The 12,561-nt window shown below is 44.7% G+C and overlaps 1 protein-coding gene across 1 annotated transcript; it reads left to right on the top strand.

Moving 5' to 3' along the window:
* Positions 1-2,053: 2,053 nt before the first annotated feature.
* Positions 2,054-12,495, top strand: LOC119657022 (protein fem-1 homolog CG6966). Its single transcript, XM_038063770.1, has 9 exons — positions 2,054-2,498; positions 10,009-10,331; positions 10,389-10,569; positions 10,688-10,863; positions 10,923-11,018; positions 11,081-11,258; positions 11,362-11,875; positions 11,942-12,067; positions 12,152-12,495. Exons 1-9 carry the CDS (start codon positions 2,350-2,352, stop codon positions 12,374-12,376), a joined length of 1,968 nt encoding a protein of 655 aa, XP_037919698.1. The 5' UTR covers positions 2,054-2,349; the 3' UTR covers positions 12,377-12,495.
* Positions 12,496-12,561: the final 66 nt, after the last annotated feature.

Consider the following 12,561-nt stretch of genomic DNA (forward strand, 5'->3'; position numbering starts at 1 on the left):
TGACGTTGTGCTTATGAATGCATGGTTCATCAAACGATTCTCTCACCTTCCTACATTCTATAATGGGAATAGTAAATCGCAAATTGACTATATTCTTATAAGACGCCAACACCACTGTCACTGATTGCAAAGCCGTTCCCTATGAGACCATCGCACCTCAACATCGGCCATTGATTGCCCTCCTACGAATTAAGCCGAAACAACGCCGTCGTTATCACGTCCATCACTGAATTTATGACGGTAATCGCGCGGCTCTGCCTGCTCCAAGAACTTCGACGAACTTCCCAGTGTTCATCCTCGCGACATGTCACATACAAGGGGAGCGTCACGTTGATGCTCGCCGGCAAATAGCGTCAAGAACTTTGAACGCGATGTACTAGTGATTACATGCAGAGAAGACTCCGCCACTCCTCGCTGTCCGTATGCAAGACACCTCTGCTCCATTGTCTTCGGATTTCACTAAGGACTTCCGCATTTCCTGATAAGCTTTTCCTCTCGGCTCTACTTACGATAGTCGACTGCATTTGCACTCGGTTTGTATCCGAATCCATCTGCTCAGGACTAGTGATTCTGACTGGGCATACTTTCGGAACAAAGGCACCACAAGGTATGGGAGTTGCGATCTCCACACGATCAGTCGCACCACTTGATAAGACTTCCTCTTTATTTGGGCGCCCCCGTGCCACATCGGGTATGTCAGCCCTGGCTGCCTATTTCGCTGATCGCTGCAGTGAACGACGCCTTTGTGCTGACCCCAAACGCGCTCAGCTCTTCCTCCTTGCCTATTGTTTCGTCGATTTTTTTTTTATTTATTTGTGCATTCTCCATGGAAAACTCACCAGCGCATCAGATGCAAGGGAGCGTGCCGCAATTGTCAGGAACAGATGTACTCTCGGGGACACAGCGCCTATCTTAGTTCCCTGAGGCCTGACCTACACTTAGCTGATCCCGGGATTCACGGACGAATCAACATACGCTCGAAGCTACGCGGTCTGCTAACACCGGTTCAATGCACAGTACTCGATCAGGCTCCCGAAGGGGCTGGCTCCTGATACACATTACAACTACCACCTTGGCAGAGCTACGCTCACATCACCCCATTGACGTCAACAGAGAGCTGTCGACGGCTCCTTTGTCGCTCCCAGTGTATTTCGACGTGTACCGATCATTCGCGGGTTGAGGCTACTACCTTGGACGTAAGTATACTGCCAGCTAGGGGGTGAGAACTACTTACTCGAGCACCTCGGGGACGTCACACCGGTTTTCGATTTTCGGGCAAAAAACATGGTAAAATACTATTACTGACTTCATTTGTGCTGATATCGGAAAGGGGTGTATTTTGAGGCGTAGATCTCGTATCACTGTGATTTTTTCAGATTTTTCGGCCAGGTACGTTTTGAGAACGAGACCCGTTTCACTTTTTGGGCACATATTCTGAACCGTCACTCCCCTGTTGCATCTAGTATCAGAAATAGGATCAGTTTCGGAAAGTAATTAAGCACTTTCATTTGATATCCCACATGACTATACTCTGTGAAAAAAAAAATTATACTCCCCTTTCAGATGTATGGGAAGCCCCCCTTCAAACTCAAGACAAAATTGCGCCACTCCCTAGATGTAAAGGGACACGTAGGGCACATATCCTCACCACATTTCGTGCCAATTGGTTCAGCCGTTTCCGAGTAAATCGGCTGTGGCAGGCAGACAGCCAGACATTGGTCTTGATTGAGTTTTGTTTTTCAATCCAACAACAACTAGAAAATTAGCTCGTGTGTTGTTTTATATATTTAGGGGATTGACCATAAAAATGGTTGTTTACATTCTTAAAATGGCAACGGTTTTTAGCACATGTATTTTCCTAAAACAAATCTTGAAATCATGTAAAATTGCTGTTGAAAATTACAATTCGTATATTTTACAGTGACATCTATGATTTCAATATGATTTTCCTCGTTTTGCAGGTTTCTTTCAATTTCTTCCCCTTTCGCAAAAACAACAAAAGAGCGTATTCAGCTTAACAGCCAGCTGCTGATTTCAGCTGTTCGAATCACCTCCTTCAACCCGCATACAAGCAGCTGAACACTTTCCACGCCACCCTGTACGTATTAAAATAGGAAAAAATGCTGGACAGCAACACAATAACAACAACAACGTCTACAAATTTATATTTTGACATTTTGCTCAAATGGAAAACAATTCCATCAAAAGTTTAGTTTTGTCTGTGAATTTTCGATGTACGGCGAATTAATTGATTATCGCGCTTAGCTTTGCTTCCAAATCGAAATTAAATGTTGTGCTCTTGGGAAATTCTTGCCGGTGAAAGTCGAAAATTCGAAAGAACGATAGAAAATGTGTAATTCGATGACCAGATACAGTTCGTACAACAATCCGTTGCTGCTTTGCAAGATCAAAAATCTCAACTACGACCTCATCGAGGAGTGCAAGCGCTGCATCGAGGGATCGTTCCTGTCCAAAAATCTCCAATGCGAATTGGAAAGGTGAGTGTCTGGCTCGTGGGTGCGCGGAGAATGTGGCGACACTGGCTGCAAGGCGAACCGGACATTTTCGCTGGCGAAAGGTCCAGTTCCGTGCCCAGATCAGGTGAAATTCGTGCTTAATTTAATTAGGACTGCGATGCGGAGGCTCCTCGTCCTCCGCGGTAGGCGGACAGATGCCTGGGGCCCCGCAATTGTACGTCCCGCACGAGAAAAAAGGCTGCGAGGGCCCATCGGCTGATAAACAAAATGCTGGCCGCATTATCGCATCGCAGTGACTCAGGGGGTTTGCGCCCGGGCAATTCATGCAAAATATTTTCTTTGTGGATTAATTCATCGGAGAAAGTGAGCTGATGTTTACTTTGCGCTCTTGGGCTTACGGAATCGGTGTAAATAAATTATCACGGCGTCGAATCATGCAGGACCGGACCACGTGCTGATTGTGTTTGCACAGCCAAACACTGCGGTTCCAAGTCTGGTATTGACGTCAGATTACAATTTGCTGGGTTTATTTCGAGCGCCCTCCTCCACAGAAATATCAATGTCAGACAAATGAGATACGATACCAGCAATCTGGAGCAGTCCAATTTGATTGACGAGAGTTTGTCATGGCATTGAAAGCGAACTGATGTCACTTGGTAGGAATAGTCGCCACAGAACAAGTGTTCTTCGCGCAATCTATCATGGTTGCTGGGCTAGGGGTTGAAAGATCTACGCGGGGGATACCGTGAAGTACCCCATTGATAGCGGGAAGATTGATGCCCCTACGTCTGGCTTCTGTCTGAGCAGGAAAGTACAGACGGCTCACACCTAGAATTTCTTGCCAAATTCGTGTCCAGAAATTGAAAGTTACAAAGGATGGGCAATTTGAGCTGGTAGGGAGTAGGTTTGTGTAACGTATTCACAGTTTAAAGAATTGGAAGCAGGAAAACGCATGGCACGTGGAAAATCCAAACATGTTAGGGGAGTGCACGTTCATGCTATATTTCGAAAGAAATGCTCCTAAAATCCATCGCCTGACGATTCATAATTTTTACATAAAGGGTATGATTCCAGAATTGGTGACAAATGTGGGTAACAAAACAAATGCGAGCAAATACTGAAGAAGAGAGAAAGAAGTGCAACATAAGATCAGACGAATGCGAATCCATTTAATCTTAACAAATGTTCTCGCACACAACTCTCTGAACTTTTGGTCTATTAACAATAGTCCATTGCACTCGACATCTCCATCTAACCGATGTGATGAAACCCGTTGCCCCTGGAGTGCATCTAGCGTTTGATGCGCCCTCATTAGAGAATGGATACCATTCACCACTCTACAGTGGAATATATTGAAAGTTAGAGGACTTTTTCAGATGCCGGTGTTAGAACATCTGCTTCCACATCCTTTCTTCCACTTTTCGCGGTGATTTTTTTCCTCTTCGGTTTTTTAGAAGATTTAGGCCATAATGGTTTCCAGTTTCTCCTATTGTGGTACTTTCAGTAGCTTTTGCATGCACGGTAATAATTGTTGGCGCAACAATCCAATTGGATCATCTAGATCTTGAGCATGTTAGAACATTTTATTTCAGACCGTAACTGTAAACTAGGAGGGATTGTGGCTGTGATTATTATCCAGATTTGACTCAGATATTAATTCACAGCCATCCAGGCACATCAACAAAGCTTTTCGCTGAAGAGCATGTCCTCCAAATATTTATTCGAGTTGAAATATGAGTTTGTGAAGTCGCCAGAGAGTACAAATCCTTAGCTTCCATATGCATGCAGCAGCAGTGAACAACCGCAGGCTACCACACCACGCTAACGTCATGTTCGGAAAGAGTTTTTCATTGGACGAAAGCGCAGCAACTACTCTCGACTCGGCTTTTATTTGAATTTTGTGTTTGCTAGGATCGGCGAAAATCCGTAATTGCCGATTCTGCAGTTGAGTAAAGTTCAGAAAATCTTCGGTATCAATAAACAAATCGGGAAATCGGTAGTTTGACGCGTCAGGTTTTGTGTTTCCCTATGTGAGGAGCGATGAGTGCATGACAGTTCCATATGTACATATGTGTAGTTAAAAATTTCATTGCCCTCTACTTTTTAGAAAGTGTTTTAAATAAATCATTTGAAGGAAAGCACTGTATTGGTAATAGTCAACATTATACGCTTCACACTCTGAGTTTAATATTATTAGCAAATGTGAAGAAGTTAACCTACAATAGCTACAAAAAAAGGTGTGGGAGAAGTAGAATCTTCATGAATGGAATTTTAATATTTCATTCGAATATCAATTATTCTCGTTAATTATGACGTCAGCATCTTATTTGTATGGCTTAGGATGCGGTAAATTCGCACGAAATTGATAAGTTTGAAGTTCTATAACTTTGACACCAATAGGCAGATTTTCATGAAACTTGGCATGTATATGCACGATACTGTCCTCTATGTCGGTGTAGCACTCCTAGGTTGAACATAAAGCCTTTCAGTTAATTTTTAAAAGATGGTAATATACTATTAGTAAATTTATTTGAGCAGATATCGAAATCGCACATATTTTGAGGCTTAGATTTCATATAAGCGCATCACCCAGATTTTTTGGTTCGGTATTTTCCGAAAATGAGTCCTGTCTCACTTTAAATGTGTACATTTTGACTCCTTGCTCACGCACTTTATAACACGTCAAAAATAATATCAGTACTAATCGAGACTTTTCATTTAATCCCCACACGATCCTACGCTGTGAAAAAAAAAATGTAAGTCCTCTCTTCGCTATGGGGAACCCACCTAAATGTACGTCACTCGTTGTATGCGTGGGACTTCATAATTCCCATCTGTCCACCAAATTTCGTTCGGATCGGTTTAGCCGTTTAAGAGGGAAATGCAGGTTTTGTTTTTGTTTTGTTTTGTGTTTTCCACAAAACCTTAGACACGAAATTCATCAATATGCAGGAAGTGCTTAAAAATGTATACACAAACAATAGCTGTAACTAGAACCGCATGGTGAGAAATGGAGGGCGTTGTTTTATGTGGGCGTGGAAGATTCATTCGATCTCTATGCTTGCTCGCTCCGGGATTTTTGTTTTGTTTTTGGGAGTAGCGTAGGTGAATGCGTTTACGCACAGAGTGTTGGACTCCCTCAGCAGGACGCTGCCGGACTACCAACTAAACACCTCGCTGTCATCAGAGAACTAGCCTGGAACCGTTTGACACATTGCTTCTGGCTAACCCTCTCGCTCTCCCGGCTTTGGGAGCCTTCAAGTCAAGGAATTCCTTTCAGCAACGGGAGGGGAGGGGATCCCTCCGCCGGTCGAGTTCAATCTTCTTCCCGAGAGCCCGAACATAATGCGCAATACGATTCCAGCTGTCAGCGCTGTTCAGCATCTCTCTGACAATGTTGTCTGGAGAGAGCTCCCCTGTGTCTGCATAAAGCGGCTGGCGAAGGCCGTTCCAAGAGAAAAAGGTGTGTTCAGCGTCGTCCGCCACTCCATTGCAGAACACACAATCAGGAGATTGCGCCTTCGCCAGGTAAAACTGAAAACCCCCATGCCTACTTAGAAGTTGGGTAAGTGCGTTCTGTTCAACCACCGGTCTAATTTGTCGATGAGCCGCGCAGTCCATCTGCCCATTGGCTCATTTTACCAAGAAAGTTGCCACTCGGTAAGGGTACGTTGACGTTCTTCACGGCCAACCACCTCTCTCAAGTTTTCGCCCTTGCGGCGGTAGATAGCTTCGCGCTCCTTGGCAAGGAGTGCAACGGGGATCACTCCCGCGATCACCATCACAGCCGGTTCGGAGACGGTGCGATAAGCAGACACCACTCGCAAAGCTCCCCGCCTCTGCACTTGAGCGAGGCGTTTACGATGCACCTCCTTGTCAAGGGCATCAACCCATACCTCCGCACCATAGAGAAGAACCGACTGCGTTGCTCCCATGAAGAGACGTCTCCTAGTTAATATAGGGTCCCCGATATTCGCCATTAGCCGACTCCAGCTGCAGCCCTGTCTGCTGCTGCTTTGGTTTGCTCGAAGAAACTCATCTTCGAGTCGAGCATTAAACCAAGGTATTTAGCCGCTGGGTTTGACTCTATAATCAACTCGACGATCGATATAGGACGCAGGGTCGGCATTCTCCTTCTGGTCAGGATGACTATTTCAGTTTTTTCCAGCGCAAGGTTGAAACCGTGAACAGTCATCCATCCGCTTACCCGTCGCATCAATATGCCAAGTCTGCTTTGCGCCTATTTAATAATTCGTCTGGCAACAAGTGCCACAACGTCGTCTGCATAACCGACCAGGCGCGACTCTTCGGGCATATCGAGTCTCAGCAGACTATCGTAGGCAGCGTTACAGAGGTCCGGCCCTAAGATGGATCCCTATGCTAGTCCCGACGTGATTTCCATCCTCCTTTGGCCCTCTAGCATGTGATAGAGCAAGGAGCGGTCTTTCAGATAATCCCTCAATATCCGCAAGAGATAGCTTGGCACGTGAAAGGAGTTATCTAGTGTGTCTAGCATATCTGTCCATGTTACGGAATTGAAGGCATTTCTAACATCAAGCGTTATGAGGAGCACTATCCGTCAAGATCGGCGGCTGTGTGCCTCGGCTCGGTTAATGGCATCTACGACCTCCATAACAGCATCCACTGCAGATTTCGCTGTTCTAAACCCGAACTGCCTTGCGGATAAATCACCGGCAGCACGGGTCGCTTCAGCGAGTCTACCCCTGATGAGCTTCTCGAGCACTTTTCCGGCTGTGTCAAGCATACACAGCGGTCGGTATGCAGACGGGAGCTCCGGGTCTCCTTTACCCTTACTGAACAACACGAGTCTGGCCACTTTCTAACGACAAGGAAAAATGCCCTCCTTCAAGCAGGCGTTGAACACTTCAAGCAGCAATTCTGGCTGTTGGCGGAACACCAGTTGGCGCCTTCTTGTTTTTCATAGTGAGAACCGCTTCTTTGAGCTCTCTCATTGTGAAAAGGGCGCAATCCACGACGCTTTCCGCGCTATTTACATCAACCCGTACAGGGTGTCTGGGGAACAATGCCCGCACAATGCGGTCCATCTGGTCGGTGCTTCCGTAGAGTCCCGATTTTCCGGGTGATAAGCTTATAGCCATGTCCCCACGGGTCCTCATTCGCCTCGTTAACAAGATTCTGCCAGCCGCGAGCTTTGCTTTTATTTATAGCGCACGGAGTCTCCTTTTGCTGATTTATATTGTGCCTTTATGGCACATGCCTCCTCGTTGGCGTGCAAGCGTTGTGCCAAGCGGCGGAGCTTATGACACTCCTTCCGTAGGTCGGCAATTTCTGCCGTCCACCAGTCGCGCCTGGGGCCCCTCCGGGGCATGGAAGCCTCACACGCCGTCGTTTTCAGGTTCATCACTGAATTTACGACGGTGCCAGCTGCGACACTACCACCCCCGGAGTACCCCCCAGCGCGGCCCTACCTGCTCCAAGAGCTTCGACGAACTTCCCGATGTTCACCCTCGCGACATTCCACATACAGGGAGAGCGTCGTGTTGGTACTCGCCGGTAAGTAGCGTCAACCACTTCGAACGCAATGTACTGATGATCACTTGCCGCGAAGTCTTCTAGGACTCGCCACCCGTCCACCGATGATGCCAGAGATTCAGACCCAAAAGTGATATCAGGAATGCTTCCTTCACAACCTAGGCGCCGAAATGTTGGCGTGGATCCTGTGTTTAAAACTACAAGCCCGGTTCTCGCTGCCATTTCCAAAATCCGTTTCCCTCTGGAGTCTGACTGAGGCATGCCCCATTCAAGAGCCCTGGCATTAAAATCACCGCGAACCAGGATTCGTCCCTCCGTACTCGAAACGGCGCCCTCCAGAGCATCCAGCCGGTACCGAAAGTCCGGCATCGTCTCATTCGTCGTCAGGTAAACGCTAAAAAACGTTATCCCTAAACACCGAATCCAGACAAACCCGTTCCCTCGACCTTTGGCAAGAACACGAAGTCGAACGTTGTCCCGAACCCAGATGGCAGCGGTGCCCGATAAGTCGAGATGCCATGAGGACGGGTCTTTGTTTCGGTATTGCTCGCTAATCAGCACTAGATCAGTATTTACTTCCGCAGCGAACTGTGCTAGCAACTGGTGAGCGGTTGCACTCCGGTGCATGTTAATTTGCAAAATGCGGATCATGCGGTTCGCACCCTAGCGCTTTCCTATTCCGCCCTGAAGATCGGACACCGTGTGCGACGCTTTCACCAGACGCGCCACGATTCCTGCAAAGAACGCAACTCTCGCTTTCCTTGCAGGTCGGGATGGTACTAATGCTACGTACCAAAAGTGTGTGAAGCTTTTGGCTTGGACTTTTCATATCATAACATCATCAAACGCCGCCTCAGCTTCGACCTTTGAGCGGCATTATTGAAGTGGCTACAAGATGTTATTTATCCCTTTATGCAGGGTCTGTCCCAAAAAAATCTTTTATTCAATACAAGATTACAAACTGTTCAGAATTTTTCAAACTATAGTCCCTTTGATTGGGTGCACCATTGCCAACGCTTCACCCAATCATTGAAGTCGGCAACTGGAATGTTCTTCAGTGTAGTCGTCGTAGCTTCTTACATCGTCTCCTGTGACCCATGTCGAATTCCTTTCTAAGTCCTTTTAATCCTTGAGCTGTATGGCGGCTGAGGACCATTTTGACTAGTAACTCGAAGACAATGAGTTATTCAAGTGTAGCAAACATATTTTCGGACGCGTCGAATCCTGTTGCGCAACCATGTGAGTCACAGTAAAACTTTTGATTGACTGTCCATGTGGCGCAAAATCACTATGAAGCACTCTTTTTTTCTTTACTATTTCTGGGCGAGGAAACTCAGTGTGTCACTCGCTACTCTGACGCTGCGATTCAGGATCATCCTCAAAAATCTACGTCTCGAACCCTTTTATCACTGTCCAAAAATTCTGGATTCTGTAATCCTTGCATCGAATCTTCCGTTTGCGATGTCGACGGGCGTGCCGAGCGGTCGTCGTCGGTGACAGGCTGCCGACCTCCTTGAAACATTGTGCCAGATGAAAGTTTGGTTCGTTTTCATCGCCCCATCCCCGTAGGCTTCCCGAAGCAATTCGAGCAAAAATTAGACTCTAGTCCAAAACAGAGGGATCCGTAGACCAAAAACAGTGGGAAAAAAGCGTCTCTTCAATTGATCCGGTTCACCAACCACACTCAAGCCTGTTTGTCTATCCTTCCTAAACATAAAATTTTATGTTTTACTATTGATCGATTTTTTTTTTTGTTATAATTTAACCTGATTTCAATCTTTTTCTTGTTTATTCTCTTCATTCTTAAGTTACTCTCTCTTTATTTATATAATATTAATTCAGCGTTACAACTCTATGCAGTTGCAAGAGTTTATACTTTTTTACTTTTATTCATGAAACGATTGGCCTAGGCTTATCCAAATTTGAAGCCGTAACTGCTCACGGCATCCTGCTAAACTCGTGATCATTCATTCCTAATGAGTAGGACCTAACAAAAATCTTATCTTTTCTTCCATAGCTTACCACGTGAAATTAGACGTGAGGTTGTACGTAAAATTCGAAACGGCTGTGCGCCTCTTTTTATTGTTTGCAAACGGGGATGTGTTGAAATCGCCGAGTACCTAGTTACAGTATGTGAAGCTGATGTCGAGCAAAGGGGGCTCTATGAGGTACCAGAAGATCGATCATTTCACTTTGTGACTCCTCTTTGGTGTGCAGCGGTTTCAGGGAAACTTCCTGTTGTGAAATATTTAATTCGTATAGGATGTGATATAAATGCGCCGTCTGACTCAGGTTCAACACCGGTGAGGAGCGCCTGCTTTATGACACACATGGATATTGGTAATTTCTCTAACATTTTGTGAATATTCCGATTCTCATTGCATATGTGTCCTCCAGTGCAATTCCTAGTTGAAAATGGAGCTGACATCAGTAAACCGAATGTCAATGGCGGTACTTGCCTCATCAACTCAGTACAATCTGTCCAGCTTTGTATGTATTTAATAAGTAAAGGAGCAGATGTGAACGCCAAGGATATTCAGGATAAAACTGCTCTTCATTATGCTATACAGGAACATAGGTGAGTGTCTGACAGATTCAAACACTTTGCTAATGTTAACACCGGATCCTGATTTACAATAAATGATTTTTGTCTCCTTAAATACCCGAGTTTATCGAAAATACTTACTGCCCTTCAGGATTGAAACGACAAAACTGCTGCTTGAAAATGGAGCTGACCCGTTCGCGAAAAGTCGGTACGGTGACGATGCATTGCAAACTGCATGCCTCAAAGGCGCCCATATGATTTTTGACTACTTAAAGACTCAGATAAATTATCCAGCGGAAAGATTAGCCGACGCCCATGAACTAATAGGTGAGAGGAGATAGGTTCGATGAAAATCAAAACTTATTCGATATATCTCGTCATTTTAGGATCAACCTTTCTTGATGACCACAATGAAACAAGAGTGGCAATTCTTCATTGGCGCTTGGCCCACCATATCCGACTTAGAGATAATGCATATATAGGTTAGCCCCCGTGATTATTGGTAGCCACAGTCGTGATTTTAAAGCGTTTAATTACATTTCAGAAAAACGCCCTAAAATTCCACCACGCGCTGCCTACGGAAATGCCGTTGAATTCAAGACAATGGAAGAATTGGACAATATTGCTACAGATGTAGATGCAATGCGAATACAAAGCCTGCTTATATGCGAGCGCGTTCTAGGTATCCATCACAAAGACATGCTGTTTCGGTTGATGTTTAGGTATGTCGACCAATTTGCTTTAGTTGCTTGTTTTCAGTCAGGTCAATCACTGTTGGCGACTCTTGCATACCAATTACTGAAATTAATGCCCAACTTTCTGCAGGGGTGCTTCTTATGCGGATTCACTGCGATTTCAACGTTGCATTGACCTATGGCGGCTTGCATTGCAGATACGTGTTAGTCGACACTCGATTTTGTATTCAGATACATGTTTTACAGCACAAGCAATCGTACGCCTCATGCTAGACTTATCGGATAGATATAATGAAAGCGATTTTGGTGATCATAATGTGCCGCTTTTTGAGGATGTTTTAGCCGTTTTCACCTTACTTACCAGTAATATATCCGAAGCTCAGGAATTGCTGCAAATCAGACCTGTATATAGGAAGCAGCAGGAGAACTTCGATCGTGTTCTTAAATGTATTACGCATTTGATTTACTTGTTATTAAAAACAGCTAAGACCGTCCAGGAAAAGCGATTAGTCTTCACATCCGTTCAAGGAATAGTTCGAGCTAATATTCGTAGCGCGTGCACCAATGATACGCTACTGCATCTTTGTGTTTCTAGGCTTAATGTAATAAAAAGTGGATATTTCACTGACGACAATAATTCGAGAGTAAGTTTTCGAAACTTAACGCAATGCGGAAGTTCAGATATCAATTTAACTTTAATGTACAATTAGATTGTGTTCCCCAATGCGGATGTGGTGAAAGTATTGATACAATGTGGATCTGAGATAAATGCGAAGAACGAGTCAAAATCTACACCACTACACGTAGCTGCACTGCCATACAATTATGAAACCGATGTAAGTAGAAAAACAAATTGAATTTCCGTGATTTTGTGAGATTTTGTTTTGTCAGTTCTTAAAACGAGTAATTTGCCTTCTCAGGTGGTGCATCTTCTTTTGAAAAACGGCGCCGATCTCGACCAGCCAAACAAGTCAGAGGAACGACCTATCAATATCATAGCCGGCAACCCTCATAATAGAATCCCATTAATGAATTTTATTAATTTGAAGTGCTTATCTGCTACCATAATTAATAAATATCGAATACCCTATCGAAATCAGATCCCAAAATCCTTAGAAGAATTCGTGAGACAACACGAATCATGAGATCGTATTGCGAAGTTGTAAAAAGCTTGTAGTAAATTGAAATTGTCATAACACACTTAAAATATGATTGAAGGCAGAAACTATTGTTCTAAAATAAAATAAGCGCGAAAACTGTGAAATTTTCGGATTCTCACTCCCATGTATTGAATTATAGTTTGTAGATGCTCTTTTTCATCTTTCCACCC

Source organism: Hermetia illucens, chromosome 5 (genome assembly GCF_905115235.1).
Source record: "Hermetia illucens chromosome 5, iHerIll2.2.curated.20191125, whole genome shotgun sequence".
In the NCBI taxonomy this organism is placed as follows: Eukaryota; Metazoa; Arthropoda; class Insecta; order Diptera; family Stratiomyidae; genus Hermetia; species Hermetia illucens.

Bases quoted from the DNA above. Each gene is read 5' to 3' on its own strand.
- LOC119657022 (XM_038063770.1), top strand. From the start codon at position 2,350: ATGTGTAATTCGATGACCAGATACAGTTCGTACAACAATCCGTTGCTG. The intron at 10,864-10,922 runs GTGAGAGGAGAT...TCGTCATTTTAG, and splicing joins CGACGCCCATGAACTAATAG to GATCAACCTTTCTTGATGAC. The intron at 11,019-11,080 runs GTTAGCCCCCGT...ATTACATTTCAG, and splicing joins TAGAGATAATGCATATATAG to AAAAACGCCCTAAAATTCCA.